The 24,612-nt window shown below is 40.9% G+C and overlaps 1 protein-coding gene across 1 annotated transcript in view; it reads right to left on the bottom strand.

Annotated features, from left to right (window-relative positions):
- The window catches only part of FAT4 (FAT atypical cadherin 4), a 200,842-nt gene that overhangs the window by 6,803 nt on the left and 169,427 nt on the right, over window positions 1–24,612 (bottom strand). The window contains exons 11-15 of the mRNA XM_075287307.1: window positions 21,258–21,565; window positions 13,246–13,331; window positions 11,650–11,829; window positions 9,436–9,560; window positions 7,935–8,146 (exon numbers count right to left, since the gene is read on the bottom strand). Of these exons, the coding sequence (XP_075143408.1) occupies window positions 7,935–8,146; window positions 9,436–9,560; window positions 11,650–11,829; window positions 13,246–13,331; window positions 21,258–21,565 (911 nt within the window). The remainder of the gene's footprint in view (window positions 1–7,934; window positions 8,147–9,435; window positions 9,561–11,649; window positions 11,830–13,245; window positions 13,332–21,257; window positions 21,566–24,612) is intronic.

Below are 24,612 nucleotides of genomic sequence, written 5' to 3'. Positions count from 1 at the left end.
TCATTCTTGGTTTAGGAGTTCAGTGTGCACCTTTTTTACAGAGAAGGATGTCAATAACTGAGTAGAACTACTCACTGGACTTCTAAGTGAAGAATATGTAGGGATTTAGATAAGTGAATAAAATAAGTTATAATACCCATCTGTTCAATACTTTCTCCTCTGTATTGTGATACCCACAGAGTGGGCTGCATTTTCAATGTGACAGGTTCCCTTTAATATATTTTGATAATCAATAACACAAGCCAGATATTTGATGTCCATAGTTTTAAAGGGAAAGTGACGCAAGGAAATTGCAGTCCATTCTATAAGAAGCCTGCCATAGAGCAAGAAGAGCTGAGCAGATTAATGTATGGTTTTAAGGGAATAGATTCAGTATCACCAGTCATTTACTCAGGGAAAAAATTACTGATCTTTCTATAGCGAGACGTTAAGAAAGGTATCAGTACTATAAGTAGTCATGGGAGACGGTTGTCAGTCACTGATAGGACCATCTCCTTGACTTCTCAACATTGAGGAGATTTCAATGAATAAATGAGAGATTATGCTAAATCTTTTCACACATACTATACTACAGAGCAATCTTGTTAGCTTCTCCTGCTCTATAACATGGTACAGATTGACCAGCTTTTATACAGTAGGGTTTTATGGATAAGACAGCTACTTCTCAGCTGACAAGGTGCTGCTGACTATGGGGCTCTTACATTTGGGACCACCCTTATTCAGTTGTGCTTTGCATACAGAGTAAAACCGGTTCTATTCTTTTACTCAATAAATAATCACTGTCCCTATCTGCTTCGGCTAAATGGGTTACAGAATTGGGGGCTTCCCCCTTATCTCCTCATATCTCAATGAATCATCTGGATATTGGAATTTCAAAAGCAGTTAACCATTTTACTAAATAATTAAGGAAATGCATCAGACAAAAACTCATGCCTGAAACTTGCTATACTAGAGGGCCATAGCTGAAGGTCTGAGAACCCTTGCTCTGTCTGCACTATTGATGTGAGCCTCCCTCCCCCTCCCTTTACATCTGGCACACATAGACAGTGTCCCTTGGGACTAACTGACAACACTTCCACTGGTGAAGGGGTTAATGCAGTGTGTAAGGGAACTCTTCTGCTCTCTGAACCCCTTGCTCTACCTGCTGCCTGGCCTCCCTGCATTGCCTGAAGTGGAGACACCTCACCCCCCCCCTGCTGTTTTGGCTCCCATCCTGACACTTTCTGCTGGGACATTCTGCTAACTCTGTGAGTACTCCCTACTGTTTTTTTGGACTTTCTTACCCTCTTCAGAGACCTTTCTAGCAGGGAAATTTTTTTTTTTTTTTTTTTGTTGTCGTGCACTGCAGTGGTGTGAAGGGAGTGCTGAGCCCCTACTCCACCATCAGGGGGGGCTCCTCACCTTCCTCCACTTGCTGTGTGTTCCACGTTCTGCAGTATATCCCCACGGAACTAGCACTTTTCCCATTGCTCCTTTTGCACCTCATGGGTACCAGGTTTGATTATGGAACTGTGTGACCGCCTCATGTAAGGCCTGGTGATACTGCGAGTGTACCTTCCTTACCTTCTATGGTCGCTTCTCATTGTGATATGTCCAGAAGACGTCCTAACACCTCTACTGCTCCTTCCCGCACGCCGAGTCGCTCTCTTACTCACTCACCGTCAATCTCTACCTTCCTGTCCCGATCTGGAACCTCGGCTACTGGGTCTGGCACTGATGACATGGCTCCTCCATCTCCTCCGCTTCGCCAATCGCAGCCACCTCCTTCACTGTCTGCCACCCTCCCTGGACATGACGTGCAATCCATGGATTCGGCCTCCCTGCCCTGCTCGGCAGCCCATATTGCCTCTGCGGACTTTCAGCTACTTCGGGACCTTATTCAAGCTCTGCCCACTAAACAGGACCTGGATGCTGTAGTTTCCCGAATGGAACAATCCCAGGCACAGGCCCTCGGTGCGATCCAGTCTGATGTGTCTCAACTTACTACTAGGGCTGACGCTACTGATCAAACACTGTCCTCTTTGGAACAACGCCTGTCTGCAGTGGAGAGCAATCAAACCCACTCTGAGGCCCGCCTTCAACAAATTGCCTTGCTCCTGGATGACCAGGAGAACCGGGGTCGCAGAAATAATATTCGATTACGAGGAGTGCCAGAAAAAGGCCCTCAGGATGATCTGATCAGCCGTATTAATACCATTTTCAATATGGCGACTCAACGCCCGCTGGATGCTACCTTCATGATGGACCGTGTGCATAGAGTCCAACGTTCTGGCCCGCTTGACCCTGCTAATCCTAGAGACGTTCTGTGTAGACTACATTACTTCACGGACAAGGAACACATCCTGAGGTGTGCCTGGGATATGGGATCGGTGCCTTTTGAGAATGCCTCTGTCAAGCTCTACCCAGACGTCTCATCCCGCACATTGGCTATGCGCCGTGCCCTTCAGCCGGTGTTGACTCTGATTAAGGACTGTGGAGGTTCCTATAGGTGGGGTCATCCCTTCCATTTGATTGTTCGTGTTGGCTCGTCTTCGATTGTTGTCCGTTCCCCGGCGGACTTGCCTGATTTGTTTGCCTCCCTGGATGTGCGCCCTGTCTCAGTCCCGAACTGGCTTGCTCTGGATTCCTCCCGCCCTTCTATACCCAGGCGCGGCCGCGGTTCCAGGCGTTCTTCTTCGGCTGCTTCCAGAGAGAGACCTCGGCGAAACTCATCTCCACGACGTCTTCCAATACCGGATCCGCCTGGGTCTCCGCTCCGCCAACCAGATCTCTCAGCTCAGCTCCCCATTGAAGCATGAGCCCTCATGCCGCCGGTCTTTGATCTGCCCACAGGACAGTGTTAATGTCCTTTTATGTTGAGTGGTCTTGGACTTGTTTCGCGGTTGGTGGACATTTTCACTATGTTTATTTTGTTTTGTGACTACTATGTTCCTCTTGATCCTGTTCCTGCTGGGCTTTATAGATGGCCCTTGTTGTTGGTATTGCTGTGTTTTTATACAATGTTGTTATTTGGACCTTAGAGTCAGTTTGTAGCCCTGAGCTTCCTATCCCTTTACACTTTGTTGGGGGTGGGGGCATAGGGTCTTCCTTACCAGGTACACTCGTGGTGCTTGCGGGCCCACTTCTCCCCCCATCTTTTCTTACTCCCTCACTCCTTCCTGTCTGTTGTTGTGCCCCTGGCCCATTTGTCTAGGGGTAGTTAGATTTGTTCTACTCTTGGTTCTTTTTCCCTTTCCTTTCTCCCCCCCCCCCCCCCCTCATTCTTTACTGCTCTCCTTCCTCTACTCTGTTACTTTTCTCTCTTTTTTTTTTTTCTTTTTTTTTTTTTCTTTTCTTTCCCTCCCCTTTACCCTCTTCAATTCTTCGCCCTCTCCCCTTCCTCCCCCCCCCCCTTTTTTTTTTTTTTTTTTTCTCTCTCTGCTCCTAGGGTGTGAGCTGGGAAAGCCCGTCTCCCTCCATGCCTCCGCTTGATCGCCTTTCCTCCATCGCCGTGGGCTCCCTCAATGTGAGAGGCCTTCATAGTCCAGAGAAGCGCTCCGTACTCTTCAATCTGCTCAAAGGTAAGCGCCTTCATGTTGTGTTTTTGCAGGAAACTCACCATTGCTCTACCAAGCCATACAAGTTGACTAATGCTTGGTTTCCTCATGCATATCATAGCTCTTCTCCTGACCCGAAATCCAGAGGGACTAGTATCTTGATTTCTCGCTCCCTGCCTTGGGAACATTTGGAGACTCGCACTGATTCTGAGGGGAGACTTGTTATGGTCAAGGGTCGTATCTCCTCTCAGCTTTTTACTTTTGCCTCTTTGTATTTGCCTAACTCGGGACAGGGTCGTGCCCTTAGTTCTTACTTAGGGCTGTTGGACGGCTTTGTGGAGGGCTTCCTGGTGGCGGGGGGTGATCTTAATCTGGTCCTAGACCCTTCATTGGACTCTTCTGCTGGCGTCTCTTCTCACCCTTACTCGCTCATCAGGAGGATTAAGAGGGACCTTCATTCCCACCAGCTTGTGGACTCCTGGAGGTTACTCCACCCATTGGATAGGGATTACTCCTATTACTCTCCGGTCCATCACCGATACTCTCGTATCGACTACCTCTTTATCCGTCACCAACATCTCCACTCTTTGTTGGCTGCGGAAGTCGATAACATTACTTTCTCCGACCATGCTTTGGTTACTTTGTCTGTTTCCTTGTCCTCTCCTATTCCCTTCCAGCGTCAGTGGAAACTTAACGCATCACTTCTTGATGACGTAACCATCCTGGATGACATTAAGACCCGTTTGGGGGAATACTTTGAGAGGGAGGAATTGTCGGGGATTGCTCCTCCAATGGTGTGGGAGGCTCACAAATGTTTTATCCGGGGTATCCTGTTGCAACATGGTTCCCGTTTAAACAAGGAACGCCGGGCTTGTATTGAATCTCTGCTGCAGTGGATCCGCTCATTGGAACTTCTTCATAAACGCCAAATCACTCCTGATGTTTATTCCCAGCTTGCCAGCGCCCGAGAGGAATTGCGTACGCTCGTCACTGATAGGGTGAAGGGTACTCTAGCTAAATGCAGACGTCATTTTTATGAGTTTGGAAATAAGAGCGGGCGTTCACTAGCTAGGGCCCTTCGGGTTCAGCAGTCCTCCACCTACATTCCATGCATCAATTCCGCCCAGGGTACTCGATTACACATGCCCCTTGATATTGCAGCTGCCTTTCGGGACTACTATGCCTCTTTGTATTCTGTAAACTCTGGCCCTTCTCCTCTCCCTGAAGCAGAGTTCCGAGATCGCATTCGTTCTTATCTCTCCTCCTCTGGTCTCCCGTCGTTGTCTCTAGAGGAATTGACGGCCTTGGAATCTCCTATTGTTGAAGAGGAAATTTCTTTAGCTATCTCCAGTATGGCAACGGGTAAGGCCCCAGGCCCAGACGGCCTTACCTTGGTATACTATAAGAAACTTGGCCCTGAACTCCGCCCCAGACTGTTGAAAGTTTTCAATTCTCTCACCGATGGCTCGGCCCTTTGTCGTGACTCCCTGTGTGCTCACATAGCGGTTATCCCCAAACCCGGAAAGGACCCTCTTCTGTGCTCTAACTACCGCCCCATTTCGCTAATCAATGTTGACCTAAAAATTTTAGCCAAGATCCTTGCGACGCGTTTATCGCCCTTGTTAGGAAATATTGTTCACGCGGATCAAGCTGGATTTTTACCCGGCCGTGAGGCTCGAGATAATACTACCAAAGCTATCAACCTCATGTATGGGGCTAAACAATCGGGCTCTCCTCTCATGCTTCTTTCAACTGACGCTGAGAAAGCCTTCGACAGGGTCAACTGGCGGTTCATGGAAGAGACCCTGTTACATATTGGTCTTGGAAATCGCATGATGAGTTGGATCATGGCTCTATACTCTCTCCCTACAGCGATGGTTAGAGTGAACGGTTTATTGTCCCAGTCCTTCCCTATCCGAAATGGCACTAGGCAAGGATGCCCCCTCTCGCCTCTCATTTTCGTCCTGACTCTTGAACCCTTCCTCCGCCAGGTTCGAGCCGACCCGAACATCTCAGGCGCTGCTCATTCTTCCTGTTTATACAAAGTGGCGGCTTATGCAGACGACTTGCTATTTTTTCTCTCCTCCCCTCATGTTTCTCTTCCAGCTCTGATGTCTGCCTTTCAGGTTTACTCGACCCTTTCGAATTTTAAAATCAACTTTTCGAAGTCGGAAGCCCTTAATGTGACCCTTTCCTCCTCGGCGGCCACCTCCTTGAGTCAATCTTTCCCTTTTCATTGGGCCCCCACTTCTCTCAAATATTTGGGGGTTTATCTTACTCCGGACCCGAAAGATCTCTTTCGTTGCAACTTCCCCCCACTTCTGGCGTCTATCAGGGCTGATTGTACTCGATGGTCCACTGGAGCCTTTACTTGGTTCGGGAGATGCGCGATTTTTAAAATGAACATTCTCCCTCGTCTTCTCTACTTGATGCAGGCGCTTCCCATTCACATCCCTCTGTCTTTTCTTAGATCCCTCACTTCCGTCCAATTGAAGTTCATCTGGTCGGGCAGACCCACCCGAGTGAGCAAGGCTTTTCTCTTTCGTCCCAAGAGTTGCGGTGGTTTATCGCTTCCGGACCTGAAGTCCTATTACTTGGCTACCCACCTGACTCGTGTCGTGGACTGGTGTAGGCATGCTGTTTCTAAACCTTGGGTCTACATCGAACAGGCATTCTCTCCGATCCCTTTGCAGGTTGCCCCATGGCTGGACTCCTCCTCATTGTCATCTCTCTTTTCTCACCCTACCCTTGGTCCCACGCTTCGGATTTGCTCCAGGGGCCTTGTTCGCTCCACTCTCCTCCCTAAGGATTCCGCTCTTTTCCCAGTGCTGGGCAATCCTGCCTTTCCACCTGGAATGTTTGACCGAGTTTTTCGTAATTGGCGCCGTCATGGGATTTTCCGTGCCTGTCACTTCCAGGACGCTGGGGGATGGACTACACTTCTGAATTCCCAGGCCCCTCCTGAGCTGCCCCCTTTGGATGCTTGGCGGGGGATGCAACTTCGTCACTTTTTACATTCTCTCCCTGCTCCTGCAGAGTTCCGCGTCGAACCTACCCCCTTGGAGAAGATTTTTGTTGGTGCTGGCCCCCTTCGCCACTCCCTCTCGCTCACTTACCGGATCCTGGTTGAACCTCCGGAGGACTTTGTTCCGCCGTTCTTGTTGAAATGGGAATCTGACTTATCCCTTTCCCTCTCTCAGGAGCAGCGTAGGCGCATTTTTCGCCTTTCTCATACTGCTTCCATCAGCTCTCGCCACCAGGAGGCCAGCTACAAAATCTTGTCCCGATGGTATAGGGTTCCTACGAGACTCCATGCTATGTTTCCTCAGGTCTCCCCATTATGTTGGCGCTGTGGCGACGAGGAAGGCACGCTGCTACACATTTTTTGGTCCTGTCCTGCCCTTTCGTCCTTCTGGGAGGGGGTCAAGCGGATAACCCTCCAGCTTACTGAAACTTCTCACCATTTGGGCCCTGCCCTGTTCCTCCTTAATCATTGTGAGTCTTCTGTAAAGGTCTTTAAGCGTTCCCTACTTAGATTCCTGATCCTCGCTGCCCGGGCTTGTATCCCCCTTTTTTGGAAACGAGTGGATCCTCCTCCTCTCTCCCTCTGGATTTCGAAGGTCAACAAGATAATGCGCATGGAAAATCTCATGTCTTTCCTGCATGGCACGACTGAGGCGTACATCAAAACCTGGTTCTACTGGTTCAGGTTTCAACAGTCTGCAGAGTACCGGACGCTCCTGGGCTCTGACCCCTCCTCTGATTGATACTCTTGTTGTTCGTCTCAGGTATTTGACCAGTGGTTGCTCCCGAGCCCTTCCCAACTGGCTGTGGTATGGATGACCTGGCGAGCGCTCTCACTGGTTTCCTGACTGCTCACACTCACCCCTACCTACCCTTTCACCCCCCACATTTAGTCCTCTCCCCCACTCATCTGTCCCACTAACCCCTCCCTCCCCCCCCCTTTTTTCCTTTTTCTTTTTTTTTCTATGTTGCTTTCTTTGTCTTTAATTTTTTTTTTATTTTATTTTATTCTTCTGATTGTATTTTGTGTTGCACTGTGTGCTTTTTCTGTTCGCAGGGCGGGTGTTCGCCTTGTAACTTGTAATTGTTTTTTCTTTTCTTATTGTTTAAAAAAATTTTCAATAAAAATTTGAGTTATAAAAAAAAAAACTCATGCCTACGACAAATTGAGTCCTAGACACCAAATTTGATATATACTATTCATATATCACCTGAATCTGTAAATAACTGCATGGAAAGGAGGCTACGGTGAGAAATTTGCAACATAAGAATATAATGGTATATATACGTGTACTCAAAGAAAAAAAAAACAACAACAGTAAAAGTGAATATAAAAGTAACATTACTAAAGTATGTGTTCACCAAAATACATACCTTTACCATCGTGTAATTGCTGCTTTCATGAACCTGAAGTAAAATCCCATTGTCACTTCTTGTCCTGAATTTTATCTCCAAATGATTTACGTAGATAGTCTCTGAATCCACAATACGATGTCTTAAAAGATACTCGCGTTTCTTGGTCTGGCTTATGGTATATTCGAGGAAACCTTTACCTTCAAGTGATAAGGCAGTGTCTGGGCTTATATCTAGAAAATTAATTAAATGAAATGAGATGGAACTTTTGGATTCTTAGTAACGAGAAAACAGTAGAACACACAGAAAATCTATATGTTACTACTGGTTTATATGTAAACGGTGAATATGAGACAAGAAAAGCTGGAATGCGATAGATAAATGTCATATCAGATCAATGGACTTTCTGACCTCCCCTTAAATTCAGACATGAATGCTATATTATCACTATACTATATAGACTTTCATACCCTTTATTTAAGCAGTATCCCCTAACAACTCTGAGCTCTCTAGAAAGCTGCTTATTGGTACTTCCAACAGTCAGCAAAAAACAGGCCTCAAAGGGGAACTTTTTTTTTTCAGGTTTTCCCGTTGTAAAACATGGGACAATACTGCATCATATGCTGTATCTGAAAATCAGAGCTGGGCCCTCCATCATTAAAACCATGGGATCCATATAAATAGAGAGATGTGTTTTTGGTAGACTTCATCTTTAAGTAAAGAAGCTTAAATTTAAGCAGAAACTAAAACTTGACAATATGGTGTGAACCTTTGACCCAAGAGATGTAATGTAGCAGTAAAAATACTATTCTACCATTATCCCTTCTTAGGGTAGGTTCACATCTGTGCACAGGTCTCTGTCAGATTCCGTCGGGTTTCTACTATTTAAATACTGAAATTGGAGTAGAGCAAAGGCCTACATACAGTTTCTCCAGTCTCCAACGGATGTGAACTTAGCCTTATGGTTTCCTCTATCCATATGCCGTATTACAGAAAATGGATATCTTACACTAGGTTCTCATTAGCGTTTGGGTGTCGAACGATGGAGATCTTGTCCTCATTGCATGACTTTTTTCTCCCCCAATTTTAAGTAGAGTTTCCTATGGAAACTCCAATACAGATGTGGACCTAGCCTTAGAGGGGGACTTTTTAAGATTACCATCTATCTGCCAGAATATAGAACTGCTAAGAGTAAATATTGCTCTAGTGGATCAGCCGAGTCGATGTATAACCTGGTAACTCAATCTTTCTAATGGATGTCTGGTTGTAGGTGTGTATTTTTATTCCTGTCAGTTAGTAAATGAACCGTAAAACATCATTCATTAAATGAACCTCTCTGATGTGTAAAATCTCAGTTTCAAATCTGGAAAACCCATAGAAACACCTGTAGTGTATATGATAACACTTAGGACTGGAACAGCATAAAACCACCATATAAAATGCATTACTTTATATTGTGAGCACTTAGGCTATTTTTCTAGTGAAGTCAGGATATTATAGAGTGGTGTAAAACTTAACGTACACTTTTCACAGTGCTTTCCTGTAAAGCCATCTTTACAGTTACATTGCTGCCAGGACCAATTATCAACGCAGGTTGCTCCATTTTGGCAAGAAGTCGTAGAGCAGGCTCCTTCTAATCTTGGACACCTAGACAGAAAAATGAGAGAAGTGAAATGTGTATTAAATAAGTGGGGAAGCTGAGCAAAGCTTGTTGTACAGTCCTCTGAGATGAATTTAAGATCATGAGAATGTGAACGTGGTTTTATAGACAATTGAATATAACATAAACATATTTTATAGTAAATACTGTCTGGTAATTAATAAATATTAATTCATTGGAAAGATCTTTGGACTGTCCATTCACATAATTGTACATATATTTGTACATTGACCCCCGAGCCATCTTTTTTCCAAGCTAAACAGCACCATGTTTGCTAGCCTGTCTTTATACTCTAATCCTCCCATATTAGACAATGTCTCAAGGTGCTTTAATAGTCAGTGAGTATAGACATTTTCCAACACGTTACACATATCAGCTGTCTCCGTATTAGTATTTATCATCTCTTATTTAGCAGATGCTACAGACATCTTATCATGTATTTACAGCTAGTGGCTTACATAGAATGGACTACCCATTGGAGTAGGAGGCTTTGCCACCTAAGACATTAGGGCTTTTGTTTGTTCCCCGCTGACCTCTTTCTATGGATCTTGAAATATTTCCCCATATTTTGTATGGAAATAAGGCTGTTCCTTTGGACATGTTCCTGTTTGATACTTAAAGGTGTTGTCCAGGGAGTTATATTTACCTGCCCTCCTCCACAGTGGTTCAGAGCCTGAGCCATGTTATTGACCACTGCCGCCAACATTCGGGTCACTTGGTACCCTCCCTTACCTCCTGATTTCACCTGTGTGATGGGGCTGGCTGACTAAAGTAAAATTGCCTATGTGCCTATTGTGATATCAGAAGAGGAGCTAGGGGGCAGAGCGACCAGAGGATCACCTGACCTATAAGGTAAGTGTAACTGCCTTGACAACACCTTTGAACTCTTTTTTCAGCTCTAAACTCATACCATGTTCACCAGACCTTTATTATGTAGCCAAGCCGATGCTAAAATTTGAACAATAGGATATCTGTCCAGTCTGGCCCATAATATGGGTGGCCAGCATTTTAGTTCATTTTGCCAGATCACTGCTAGCTCAGCTGTAGCCTAAGGGCTGCCAATGGTTTTCTTAGACTGCATTATTCACTATTCATGATGACAATTATCATTAAATGTCGAGAGGATTATTATTGGACATAGGGGTAATTTTGAGACTACATGCTGCTATATGAGGCCAATTTCCTGGTATAACTGCAATTATTGCAGCGAGAGCAGCCAACATTAACCTGGCCAACTCTACACATGCTACAAGAGCTAGATCTCAAAATTACCTCATAAACCCCAACCAAAGACTGGTGTCACATAAAATAATACGCTATTGAAATACAAGTAATTCACCGTTGAATGGTTGAAGCAATCAATAAAAAATGACCTGTCGGGTAGTCTTGAGTTAACATGCATTGCTTAAGGTAACACAATTGAGGAGCTATTGATGTTCGGTAATTGTTTCCAGGACATGAATGTTGGAGGAAACAGAAAGCATCTTCTATTTTAGTAGATAATTACAGTAGTTATTGCATTTGCACAAATTTTACAGGGGCTGTCCAGTGCGTAAAATTACCTTTTAACCAGCTCATAGTAACGTACAGAAAAAATAAGTCATACTCACCTCACTGATCCCCTGCGACTGTCATTGTGTTCCACCAGGGTCCACTGTCCCTTAGAAAATAACTGCTCAGCCAATCAGTGGCCACAGCAATGACCCGCCTCAGATAGTGATTGGCCAAGTGGAACCACAAAACAGGGATCGGTGGAGATCTTGAGCAGCATCAGAACACTAGCAATGTGGGATCAGTGAGGTGAGTAAACCTTTCTTTCTTTTGTACACAATTGTGAAGGAGTTTAAAAGTAATCCCATTTAAGTAGCCCCCTTAAGTGATAGTATTATAGAAAGGGAAACATATATATATATAACATACTGTATTTCACTTGCAATATGGTTCTGTGAAAACATAGTGTGATCAATGTAACTATATCCTTATCCATATCCTAAGTGAAGAACCTTAAAAGTTATGTATAAAAACAATGAGCAAGTGTATCATTACGTTTCAGATTTCGTGGTCCCTAACACATACCGATCTAGGATTCCTTGTGCTGACAAAGCTTGGCTTGGTTCTAGAGGACGTCCATTGACTGCAAATTCCATTATACAACCTACAAAGTCATGGCTTTGTACTTGTCCTTTTCTTTGTAGTATTGGTTCCAGGGATCTGATACCTCCTACTGTTATTCTGTTTGGCTGAACATCCAGAGTCCTGTTCCAAGAAAGAAGAATTATTGCAAACCAAATAACTTTTTTAAAGCAAATGATGATCATAACATAAATCACCTTCACGTCTAGACTGAAGAGAAGATAAGTAGACCTTTTAAATACAATCCTTAGTTTTAGTAACATATACTTAGGCTAAACTTGATTTTCAAGCTTTGGGACTATGAAAGTGGGACTATATAATGTTCTAGGTCAAGGTCCACAGATGGAAGATCAATAGTCAATATGTATAGGCATGTCAATATGGAACATTAGAAGGGATTCTGAACTTTTTATTTTAAGTATAAAGACCAAAGCAGAACTGGAATACTGTACAATACCAGTGAGCATATTTAGAAAGAAGAGATACAATTTTGCTATTAATTCTACTTATTTGGCTCTGTTCACACTCTGTATAAATGGCATACATTTTTTTGCAGAATCTCCCTACAATGAAAGCATCATTGGCCATGTTCATCACTCAAATGTATGCCATCAGGACATTTTTTTTTTAATGTAGATTGCGAGCCCCACATAGAGCTCACAATGTACATTTCTCCCTATCAGTATGTCTTTGAAATATGGGATGGAAATCCATGCAAACACGGGGAGAACATACAAACTCCTTGCAGATGGGTTTTTTCCCCTGGCAGGATTTCAACACCAGGACTCCAGCACTGCAGTGCTAACCCCTGAGCCACCTGTGGCCCCCCGCCATCAGGACATTTTTTGCATATATTGCGAACCATGACACGATTTGGCCTTATTTAGCACATGTACCTGATTTATTAACATATACCCTTTAAGAGCGGAAACTAAAGAATAAAGACAGCCACATTGTTTAGTAACAGTTTAGGAATAGTGTAAAATACTGTAAAACAAATCATTTTACTTCTTTGAGTGACATGGTGGGAACCCTGGTGTTTCTGTAGATGCTCTATAATAACACAAAATTCAATTGTCGCAATAAAAACGACTGTAAGTATTGGTTAAGTGTCCCATAGTTAATATGTCGAAGTCCGTTAAGCAAGACAGGCACAGACATAGGAGGGGTCTTTACAGTTCATTGAAATGAATGAGTAATATAGTCACAGATTTTATAGAGTGCATTCTAATAGGAAGTTGGGGCCAGAATGTCCTGGATATCCATCCTTATTAAAAGTAACTGCGCCTGTAGGGAACATCTTGTGAAGTTTAGAAGCATTTTACTACAAAAACTGACAGTAGGTTGGATGACGTTTTACTTATTAACAACTTAACAGTGAGATCAAGTTTGTGGGACAAGGTGAACCTATATAAGGGGTCCGCCAGAAACTAAAAAAATCCTACTCTGGTGAAATAATCAATTATATTTTCGCTTGTCCTAAATTGTGCACTGACATCTGGTATTATTGGAATATACTGTAATAGCTTTGAGATTTACCAGTCACTGGAAACAGCTGAAGTACTGACGGTACAGAACCCTGGCTCCTGGTCCTCTGAGCAGGTATCAACTGTCAGCGATGCCGCCTGCAATAAAGATTCATATTCAGGGTTAGAATATGATATATGGAGGATATGGAAGTTAACAAATGGATCTAAAGAGAATGAAAAATCTGAACTTGTTCCGTGGTACGGATTATACAGTATATGGTGTCAGTTTATGCCAAAGATTTTCATTGCAGATTTTGCCCTTTGGAATATATACAGAAAATCTGCAACAAATCTGCATGTAATATATATATAGTCTTTGCATGATACTACATCACAGAAATGTTATTCCCTAGAAGGAATGCTTTTAGAGAAGAATAGCTAAGTTATATGGAATGCATTGGAAGAAACCACAATTCCTTTTGGATTCCAGCTGGAGAACATCTCCATATGCCTCTGTATTGCAATAGATCTTCAGTTTATGGAAGCAGCGTATGGCCCCATATCACGGTTCTGTACAACATGAAACCAGGATGGCGCCATGATGAGAGATATTTATGATCTCCAACTCAGTGTAATGAGATTGCTATCTAGAAATTTGATAAAAAATACCTAGTATTCAAAGCCAACATAGCTTTTTTTATTTGCAGAACTTTCCTATTCCCTTTCTATTTTACAAAAACTATGAAAGACATTCTTGTAAGATCGTATGTACTTCCATCTCTCTGATCTCACTAAATAGACGTTGATGATGTATTTACTCGCAGGACATTAAAATGGCAAACACGATATTGTATTTGAAAGGTATATGACATTGTTTTTCAATATTTGCTGTGTTTTTATTTTCCCCTTTTCTCATTCTATTCTTTTCTAATCTGCAATACCTCAAAAATGACAACTTAATGTTTTTACCATTTTCCCATAAACTCCCTCTGCACTGTAGGAAATGACAGATCTGAAATCCTGTGGGTTGAGGACAGACGTAGACTGTGCAGTTTTACATGTGGAAATTGCGTTTCGCTAAATGTTTATGGCAGAAAAACTGTTATTCTGTTATTTTTAGGTTCCACAATTCCCAACATAGAAAACAAAATTGAATTAAATTTACATACAGGCACAGACTGTATCCTAAGAAATTCTTGTCTGTCTGCGTTAACATTTTAACTATAGTGAAATCTGAACATTAGCTCTACCCATACGCCGATGCTGGCCTCATAAATGCTTGTTTTCAGCTATATAATGACTTTAATATGTCTATGGTACTCCTACAACTGCCAGTAACTTTTTTTTTACGCAATTAGACAGATTGCGCCGTTATAAAGGAAAACCTGATATCTGCCGAGAAGGCAGATCACTATAAATATTACACTATATTAATAGTCACCACAAACATTACAATGTGATTCTGTTTTATAGCATGAACAATTTATGCATGCACATTCCACATAGTAATATCCCATTGAATATCTGCCTTTTCTTGACCTCTGGTCTTGGCAGAAAAGTGTAACCTGTTTGTACTGGCAGAAAATCTCAAGACATAAATGGAGTAGCCCCAAGTTAGAAAATTCAGCGGCCCATTTAGGTGAACAATATATAAGGCTAACACATCTGTAATGTATTATTCTTTGCAATTTTTTACTGTGCCAGTTGCAGCATATGGTAGTTATGTATAATGAATATATTATAATTGTGTGCCTGAAGGCAGGGAACTCGGAAGGCATGCAGGAACAAGGAAAAGTGATGAAAAATCAACCTATGAAATGGCTTGTCCACTTGCGCAATTGTTTGTTCCCAGGCGCTTGTCAAATACTCTAACACTTGCATCCACACAGAACCCCTTCCTTCTAGCTAAGGCTGAGTTAATATGTGACCTTAAAAATACCAGAAAGTCTACTGAGCATTGCTTAGCAATGATAAGGCCATATCTTCTGTTGACCAAGAAAAGTGACAATATTATTATAGGATATGTGGACTCAAGCTGGTGTAGGACTAGCCCACCAGGGTACCACGGGATCTCAGAGGTTCTTGTAACCCCAATTTTAATTGACATTTGGAGCCAATCAGTTAGTACTATGATCTATTTATAATGGAATCAGCTCACTTAATATAGGCCTTGTGTGTACAGTGCTAATAACACATACGAGTTTATTATGTAAGTTACAATGGACATGCACGTGTTCTGTATCCGTAAACCGAGGGTCACCAGGATCATTTAGACTGGTTGACCGAAAGTATCCTTAAATGAAGTATCATATTTAGCCAAAAAATGTCCATCTCAGAAGATTTAGGCCTTATTCACACGACAGTGAAAAACGGCTACGTGGCAGATGTTTTTGTAAAACATTTTTAACTTCAATGTGTCTATTGAAACGACCTTTTTTTTTGAACAAGCGTTTTTCACGGCCGTCAAAAAAGTGACACGCTCTATTTTTGACTGTTTTCACAGACACAGGAACCCAACAGAAATTAATGGATCCATTTTCAACTGAAGTAGACTGGATTGACGTCTGTGTTAAGTCAGTTAAACCAGATAAGTGGGTTTAAATGACCGTTATAAACTGATTCAAAACATTTTCTTGGTCCATCAAAAATAGAAAAACGGCATGATAAGGATGTAAAAAGGCTGTTACAAACTCAGTGTTTAACCTTTACATGGTGTGTGACTCGAAAAAAAGGTGGACTTGTTCTCCCAAAGCAGCGACTGTCCGGTTACTTAGCTGACTTAGCTACGTCTGCTATTACAGCCTCATATTCATCAATAATCTGCACAAACAACTAAACTCTACCAAGCTAGAGGTCACTATTACATCCTATACCAAACTAGAGGTCACTATTATATCCTTTGCCAAGCTAGAGGTCACTATTATATCCTATATCAAGCTAGAGGTCACTATTATATCCTATACCAAGCTAGCGGTCACTATTATATCCTATACCAAGATAGAGGTCACTATTATATCCTATACCAAGCTAGACGTCACTATTATATCCTATACCAAGCTAGAGGTCCCTATTATATCCTATACCAAGCTAGAGGTCCCTATTATATCCTATACCAAGCTAGAGGTCACTATTATATCCTATACCAAGCTAGAGGTCACTATTATATCCTATACCAAGCTAGCGGTCACTATTATATCCTATACCAAGCTAGAGGTCACTATTATATCCAATACCAAGCTAGACGTCACTATTATATCCTATACCAAGCTAGACATCACTATTATATCCTATACCAAGCTAGACGTCACTATTATATCCTATACCAAGCTAGAGGTCACTATTTTTATCCTATACCAAGCTAGAGGTCACTATTATATCCTATACCAAGCTAGCGGTCACTATTATATCCTATACCAAGCTAGAGGTCACTATTATATCCTATACCAAGCTAGCGGTCACTATTATATCCTATACCAAGCTAGAGGTCACTATTATATCCTATACCAAGCTAGAGGTCACTATTATATCCTATACCAAGCTAGCGGTCACTATTATATCCTATACTAAGCTAGAGGTCACTATTATATCCTATACCAAGCTAGAGGTCACTATTATATCCTATACCAAGCTAGCGGTCACTATTATATCCTATACCAAGCTAGAGGTCACTATTATATCCTATACCAAGCTAGAGGTCACTATTATATCCTATACCAAGCTAGAGGTCACTATTGTATCCTATACCAAGATAGAGGTCACTATTGTATCCTATGCCAAGCTAGAGGACACTATTGTATCCTATACCAAGCTAGAGGTCACTATTATATACTGTACCAAGCTAGAGGTCACTATTATATACTGTACCAAGCTAGAGGTCACTATTATATACTATACCAAGCTAGAGGTAACTATTATATCCTATACTAAGCTAGAGGTCACTATTATATCCTTTACCAAGCTAGAGGTCACTATTGTATCCTATATCAAATCAAATCAAAAAAAGCTTTATTGGCACGTCCGAATAGATATTTGGCATTGCCAAAGCTAGTAAAGTGTGTGTGTGTGGGGGGGGAGTTGGACTCGGGTGGGTGAGTGGTGGGTATGGTGGGGGTGGGGTGGGTGGTTTGGGGAGGAGGAAGTCACTGAAGAGGAAGGAGCACTGGAGATGAGCTCCTGAATTCCCTCCAACTAATACCTTGTAATGAGCTACCTGTAAGACGAAACTTGGAAAATAGCGACTCCATGGAAGACACAACTAAGGTGGACTAAAAATATCTTAAGGAAAAGAGAAACAAGAACAAAAAGGAACATCAAAATCCAAGACAAGAATCCTACAGGACTTGGCTTTATGCAAAAGGATCATCACATCTGACCACACAATCCCACACCAGAGCGGATCATCTAAAGGTAGGGCCATCTCTGGCTAACTCCCCAAACCAAGTACATTAGCCCTGTAGACTCCAGCAGAAATAAGAACATTGAGAACACCCTAAGAATCTGGGAATTTTGGGAAACTACAATATGGATATCCAAAATTTAGAACAATGCCCCAATACTACAGCCCTTAGTAAGACAGAGCTGAGGACTGCATTCTTGCACAGCAGGGGGTCAGGCACCCTGGAGATTGTTTATCCTAACAGCCTAAGCTTCAATCAACAGAAAGCCATAAAACATGCCACGCTCAGGGAACATCCAGAGGTCTTGTTTGCTGATTACTCTCTTAATGGAGAGACCAGGAGAAGAACCAATTTAATATTCTATACTACGCATCTATCTGCCTGGCACACCGCTCTGTCCACCTACTATAAGAAAATTTCAGAAGGGATCAACAGCAGGGGCAGACGAATTAGAGTAGAAGACCCACGAAACAATGGCGATGTGATACTCACTATATCTGTATACAATTCTGGTAATATTACAATACAGGGCAGAGAAGTCAAACTACAGCAGTTTGTAGATGCCTTTCCAAAGATTAAGAGATTGGCACAAACCCACAAACAGAAGACAGACACCTCTGCCTGCACACAGAGACTGACACAGGGGAGCCATCCCTCCAGCAAACCCCCCTCTACACGAACCCCCAGCAGCAAATCCCCCCCACTGCTCCAAGCCACAACCCCCCTCACCTTTCACTTGAGATCCTCAGAGACTCCTTATCTGAACATGAAAGAGATTTCACATACTTCACTATTGTATCCTATATCAAGCTAGAGGTCACTATTGTATCCTATATCAAGCTAGAGGTCACTATTATATCCTATACCAAGCTAGCGGTCACTATTATATCCTATACCAAGCTAGAGGTCACTATTATATCCTATACCAAGCTAGAGGTCACTATTATATTCTATACCAAGCTAGCGGTCACTATTATATCCTATACCAAGCTAGAGGTCACTATTATATACTGTACCAAGCTAGAGGTCACTATTATATCCTGTACCAAGCTAGAGGTCACTATTATATCCTATACCAAGCTAGCGGTCACTATTATATACTGTACCAAGCTAGAGGTCACTATTATATACTATACCAATCTAGAAGTCACTATTATATCCTATACCAAGCTAGCGGTCACTATTATATCCTATACCAAGCTAGAGGTCAGTATTATATCCTATACCAAGCTAGAGGTCACTATTATATCCTATACCAAGCTAGAGGTCACTATTATATCCTATACCAAGCTAGCGGTCACTATTATATACTGTACCAAGCTAAAAGTCACTATTATATACTGTACCAAGCTAGAGGTCACTATTATATAATATACCAAGCTAGCGGTTACTATTATATCGTATACCAAGCTAGAGGTCACTATTATATCCTATACCAAGCTAGAGGTCACTATTGTATCCTATATCAAGCTAGAGGTCACTATTATATACTATACCAAGCTAGAGGTCACTATTATATACTATACTAAGCTAGAGGTTACTATTACATCCTATACCAAGCTAGAGGTCACTATAATATCCTATACCAAGCTAGAGGTCACTATTGTATCCTATACCAAGCTAGAGGTCACTATTACATCCTATACCAAGCTAGCGGTCACTATTATATCCTATACCAAGCTAGAGGTCACTATTGTATCCTATACCAAGCTAGAGGTCACTATTATATCCTATACCAAGCTAGAGGTCACTATTGTATCCTATACCAAGCTAGAGGTCACTATTATATCCTATACCAAGCTAGAGGTCACTATTGTATCCTATACCAAGCTAGAGGTCACTATTACATCCTATACCAAGCTAGAGGTCACTATTATATCCTATACCAAGCTAGAGGTCACTATTGTATCCTATACCAAGCTAGAGGTCACTATTACATCCTATACCAAGCTAGAGGTCACTATCACATCCTATATCAAGCTAGAGGTCACTATAATATCCTATACCAAGCTAGAGGTCACTATTATATCCTATACCAAGCTAGAGGTCACTATTACATCCTATACCAAGCTAGAGGTCACTATCACATCCTATATCAAGCTAGACATCACTATTATATCCTATACCAAGCTAGAGGTCACTATAATATCCTATACCAAGCTAGAGGTCACTATTATATCCTATACCAAGCTAGAGGTCACTATCACATCCTATATCAAGCTAGAGGTCACTATAATATCCTTTATCACCCGATACATGAAAACTCTAGTACGGGATGACGGCAAAGGATACTACATAGATCACAATAAACTGTTATTCAAAGCCAAGAATTGGTACAGACCATAAAAACCTTGAACTGGAATACACTGGTTCATTACATTAAGAAATGGGAAGGAAACAATTTCGGAATTATCTTCTGCTTCATAGGGAGTGGCGATAATTACTCTCATTGGTCAGAACAGGATGATAGGACCCAGATGTTTACCAGACACCTGTTGCTTTTTCAGTGCATGACAGCTTATTGACTTATTCAGTATTCGTCTATATATTTGTATAGACAAGTGGAATCACAGGTCTGTATAATAACACAACAATTACATAGACAAAAAAATATTGTAAAGGAATGAATCATAACACCAGATGAACTTGTGAGAAAACCTATGGCTAGGAGATGAGGGGGTCCTAAGCATATTTCTGGGTGTAGTTGGATCTAATTTAATCTCATTTAAATTTCTACTTGATCTTTTTTGTTTTTTTGTCTGAGAAGTTTCTCCTCCATAGCTAGCATTTTTCTGAACTAGTTGTTCTCCACTTGGCCTTTAGGTGGCAATGATAAACATTATTATCTAAACCAGGATCCCTCAACATAGCCATTCTAATGTATATGTCTGTAACGTAGTAGTGATCCTGAGTTCCTTCACCAGATTGGGACTAGTGTTAACTTTGCTGTTAAGGTTAAACAAACAGCATTATCATAACTTAAGTGAAGGGTGTAAGACATGTCTGAAAAACTGTATATGTCTGAAATAGCCCTATGAATCATCTTGATCTCTACAACACTATGTTCCAGATTTACTAATAGTCAGTCAGTGCAAACATAGACAGACAGTCTGAATATTCACCAGATTTATCAGTGACTGATGCTGGATGATAAATCAGACGTATCTTTAGGTTGCATTTATACCATTTTCTAGTTGGTTTACTTTGTGTCAGAATTTTTCAATAATATCTTGGCACATTTTAGGCACATTGTGGTACATTTATGAGTTTCCACGCCCACATGGCCACCATCTATCTATCTATCTATCTATCTATCTATCTACAGTATCTATCTATCTACAGTATCTATCTATCTATCTATCTATCTATCTATCTATCTACAGTATCTATCTATCTACAGTATCTATCTATCTATCTATCTATCTATCTATCTATCTATCTATCTATCTATCTATCTATCTACAGCATCGATCTATCTCCTATCTATCTATCTATCTATCTATCTATCTATCTATCTATCTATCTATCTATCGTATTCCTGCAATTCAAGTTTACACAATCCATATATCTTCTAAATAAAGTAACATAAAAGTATACATGAAAAGAAAAGTAACTGACAGCAAAAAGTTAATCCTTATCATTAATAGAAATATATTTGTTGCCAATAAATATTAAATAAACTTACCATTCCAGCTCTGCGAGCTATCACTGTGTGGAAATGTCCGTCCGATACTTTCTTCATTGTAGTGAGTTTGTAAGTTCCACCACCAAGATTATAGGAGAACCTCAGTCTTTCCTCCACTATCTCCAGAGCAAGAAATTCAGCTGTGTCACCAGTCTGGTTGTCATAGTTATATAACAGCAAGGCACTGGCTTTAATGGTAGAAAACTTTATGTAAATGTAATTATTATTGGGATCCAAACTGGGAAATTCCATGTAGGATAATTCTTCAAACCCATAGCTGTTTAATTCACAGTGTTTTCCAAAAACACCTACATTTGAAAAAAAAAAAAAAAAAATGTTGGTGTTAAATTGTAGTTGTAAAATTTTTTTGGTCAATGTTTACATAAATGTACAAACATTCGTTCCCAAGTATAATCTTTCCTACAATTATGTTCTTGGCTGTCAACTACTGTATACAGATGTCTATGAAGCTCAGATAGTAGGAACCATCGTCTTATTCCATAACTGATGTCTCTGTTGAACTGCATTTCCTAGCATTCCTTGATTTCTGGTTTCTTTAGAACGTTATATTCTCTAAATTAAAGAGGTTGTGTATGATAATTTGATATATATATATATATATATATATATATATGTCAGAAGTGGCGGAAAAAAACCATACAAAACAAAAAACATTCACCTGTCCCAGGTGCTCCGATGCCTCCCAATCCGGTGGCTTAAGGAAAGGACGCAGGGACGTCACAGTTAGTGATGTTCCCAGGTCACATGCAGCGGGGCCTTCCATTGGAACCCTTTTGGGAGACAACAGAGCACCAGGGACAGGTGATTATGTTTTGGTTATCCTTGACAACCCCTTTAAGTCCTTAATAGTTCATAGTTCACTCTGGGAACCTGTGGTGATCATAAACCTAAGCTCATCATAAAAGTTGTAAATGTAGTCAATGGAGCAAATAAATTTCCAATTTATTGACAACACTCTGTAGCAGTCCACCACAGAGCCCCATTGTCTAAATTAATTGTAAAGGAGGAATACGGAATCCATTAGCTGTCTAGACCTCTAGCACTGCAGTGCTAAGGGACCTCATTTCACAATTACCTCCCAAGAATAGGTATCTAAATTACTTAGTGGAGTTACTTTCTTGTAAGAACAGTACGAATTTTGACTATACATAGATATAGGGGTGCTTTTCGGGCTGCGCTTGCAGGCAGTGGACTAAAGTGACTATTAAAGTTACTGACCTAGGATGATTATACCTTAGATAGTCATGTACAAGAAATAAGAGATGGCCTCACTATGCAGATATTGCAGTTTGCATTCCCTTGTATGTAAGTCAAATGTGGCTTGCTTCACTTCATTAATCATCTTGTGTCTTTCATTCCTTCTGGAGTCTTCATCTAGCTTTCACATGAAAACCAATGGAAGAATTTGAGGCCAGAAAGTTGAAGCTGCTTCATTTTTCATATAAATTTGTTGTTCGTGATCTCTTCCTTTGTGTATTATCCAAAAAAGTATGTTTTAATGATACACACAAGTTTAGGGAAGTTGGCTTACCTTTTTATATAGCCCTATTAAACCTTAAATCCTCCTCCTATAAATTTTAGTGAACTGTATCAAATAATCCAGTTAAAATTTGAAAGCAGAATCATCTGGAAATGCAGAGGTCTGAGTTATCTGTACCAGGAATATAGACTGCTATATATTGTAGTACATCTTGAAATATGCTGAGATCACCACACTATATACTATAGAATCAAACTAAAGAGTACGTCTGCAATTGAACTTTCTCCATTTATGGTAAGTATCGAAAAGTAAGTTTAGTAGAGAAAGGCACTTGAGCGAAATACATTTTATATGGAGAGAAGGTCGGACACCGACGCTAGTATGAACCCTGCATTACTGGCAGGATGGAACCGATTCTTATCTACAATGCTAAAGTGTATTATTTAATATACTAAACTGTGCTTAAAGGAGTTGCAAGTATGTTTGATCACTTAAGATCCCAGTAAGGGTCCTAACAACACTTTCATCACCTATCCTATAGACAACCCTTCATGAAATAACCCCTTTAATAGGGTGACAGGGTAAATGTTTATCTATTATTACAATATATACATATTGACATATATTAGTCCATCAATAATAAACTTGAACAACACATGTAATATTCACTATTCTTTAAATGTTTTATTCCAAATACTCAAGGGAGTATTTTTCGCTTTATTTAGTATATTTTCACAATGTTGCTATCTATAACTGTCTGTTGTATCTTTTTACACTGTGAGTATCCCTCCATAGGTATACGTTATTTGGTTTATAAGTCAAATAACCCTATCTACATCCCCTATCAGTATGTCCTTGGAGTGTGGGGGGAAACCACAGTACCTGGAGGAAACCAACCTATACATGGGGAGAACATATAAACTCCTTGAAGATGTCTTCTCATTACAGAAATCCCAAATCCCCCTTCCTATGTGGATTATATCTCTTCACTACTGCTTCATCAGGGGACATGATCGTAGAGCAAAGTTTGTTATCATTTTATTATTTATTATTTTATTACTATGTGTTATTATTTGTTATCTGACATAGCTACAGTATATATATATATATATATATATATATATATATATATATATATATATACACACACACACGTTTATGTAGCTGGAATCCCTCTAGTCCTAAATCAAAGACCTGAGTCTTAAAAGTTTAATAACATCTTCAAGATAACTAATTGACTGAATTTCTCTGGATTCTTCCAAGCTACAATGATCACTAAGTTGATAAATACGATTGTATTCTTATGGAAAACCTGGAAGGCACACACCAACACTGATGAGGTAACTGCTTTATGAGAAAATATATCTCTGGCTTTCAAAGAGAGTGGAAAGAAGTGATTTAACAGAGAGTGTCTTCCAAGATGTATGAAGACATAGCTCTAATTATTTAAAGACAACTTTCTCAGCTGATTCCTGTCCAACACTCGATCCTATTGGCACTTCACAAATATTCTGGTTCCAAGTCCTTATTACTTAAAATTAAAGATGAGCTGCAATAAAGGTGATAGTGAAACTCCCTGACTTCATCATTTATTGAACTTTTGAAGTGTGGACAAAACCTTGAATGGTTCAGTTCAACTTTTACCTTGTACAGCATTTTCAAAGATGGAATTTGTAGCTTAAAGTTGTCCAGACGTAAATGTGAGTAATTATTACCATATACATCTACATAATCACAATCTTCATCGGGTATTTACTTGAGCTGTAAGTTGATTTTTATTGGAAAACTGTCAAATTAAATTGGGCTGTTTATCCTTACCGTATCCCATATCAGTACATGCTGAGATAATAGTGG

Source organism: Leptodactylus fuscus, chromosome 1, assembly GCF_031893055.1.
Source record: "Leptodactylus fuscus isolate aLepFus1 chromosome 1, aLepFus1.hap2, whole genome shotgun sequence".
Taxonomy (NCBI): domain Eukaryota; kingdom Metazoa; phylum Chordata; class Amphibia; order Anura; family Leptodactylidae; genus Leptodactylus; species Leptodactylus fuscus.
This window is presented reverse-complemented; position numbering and strand designations above follow the sequence as displayed.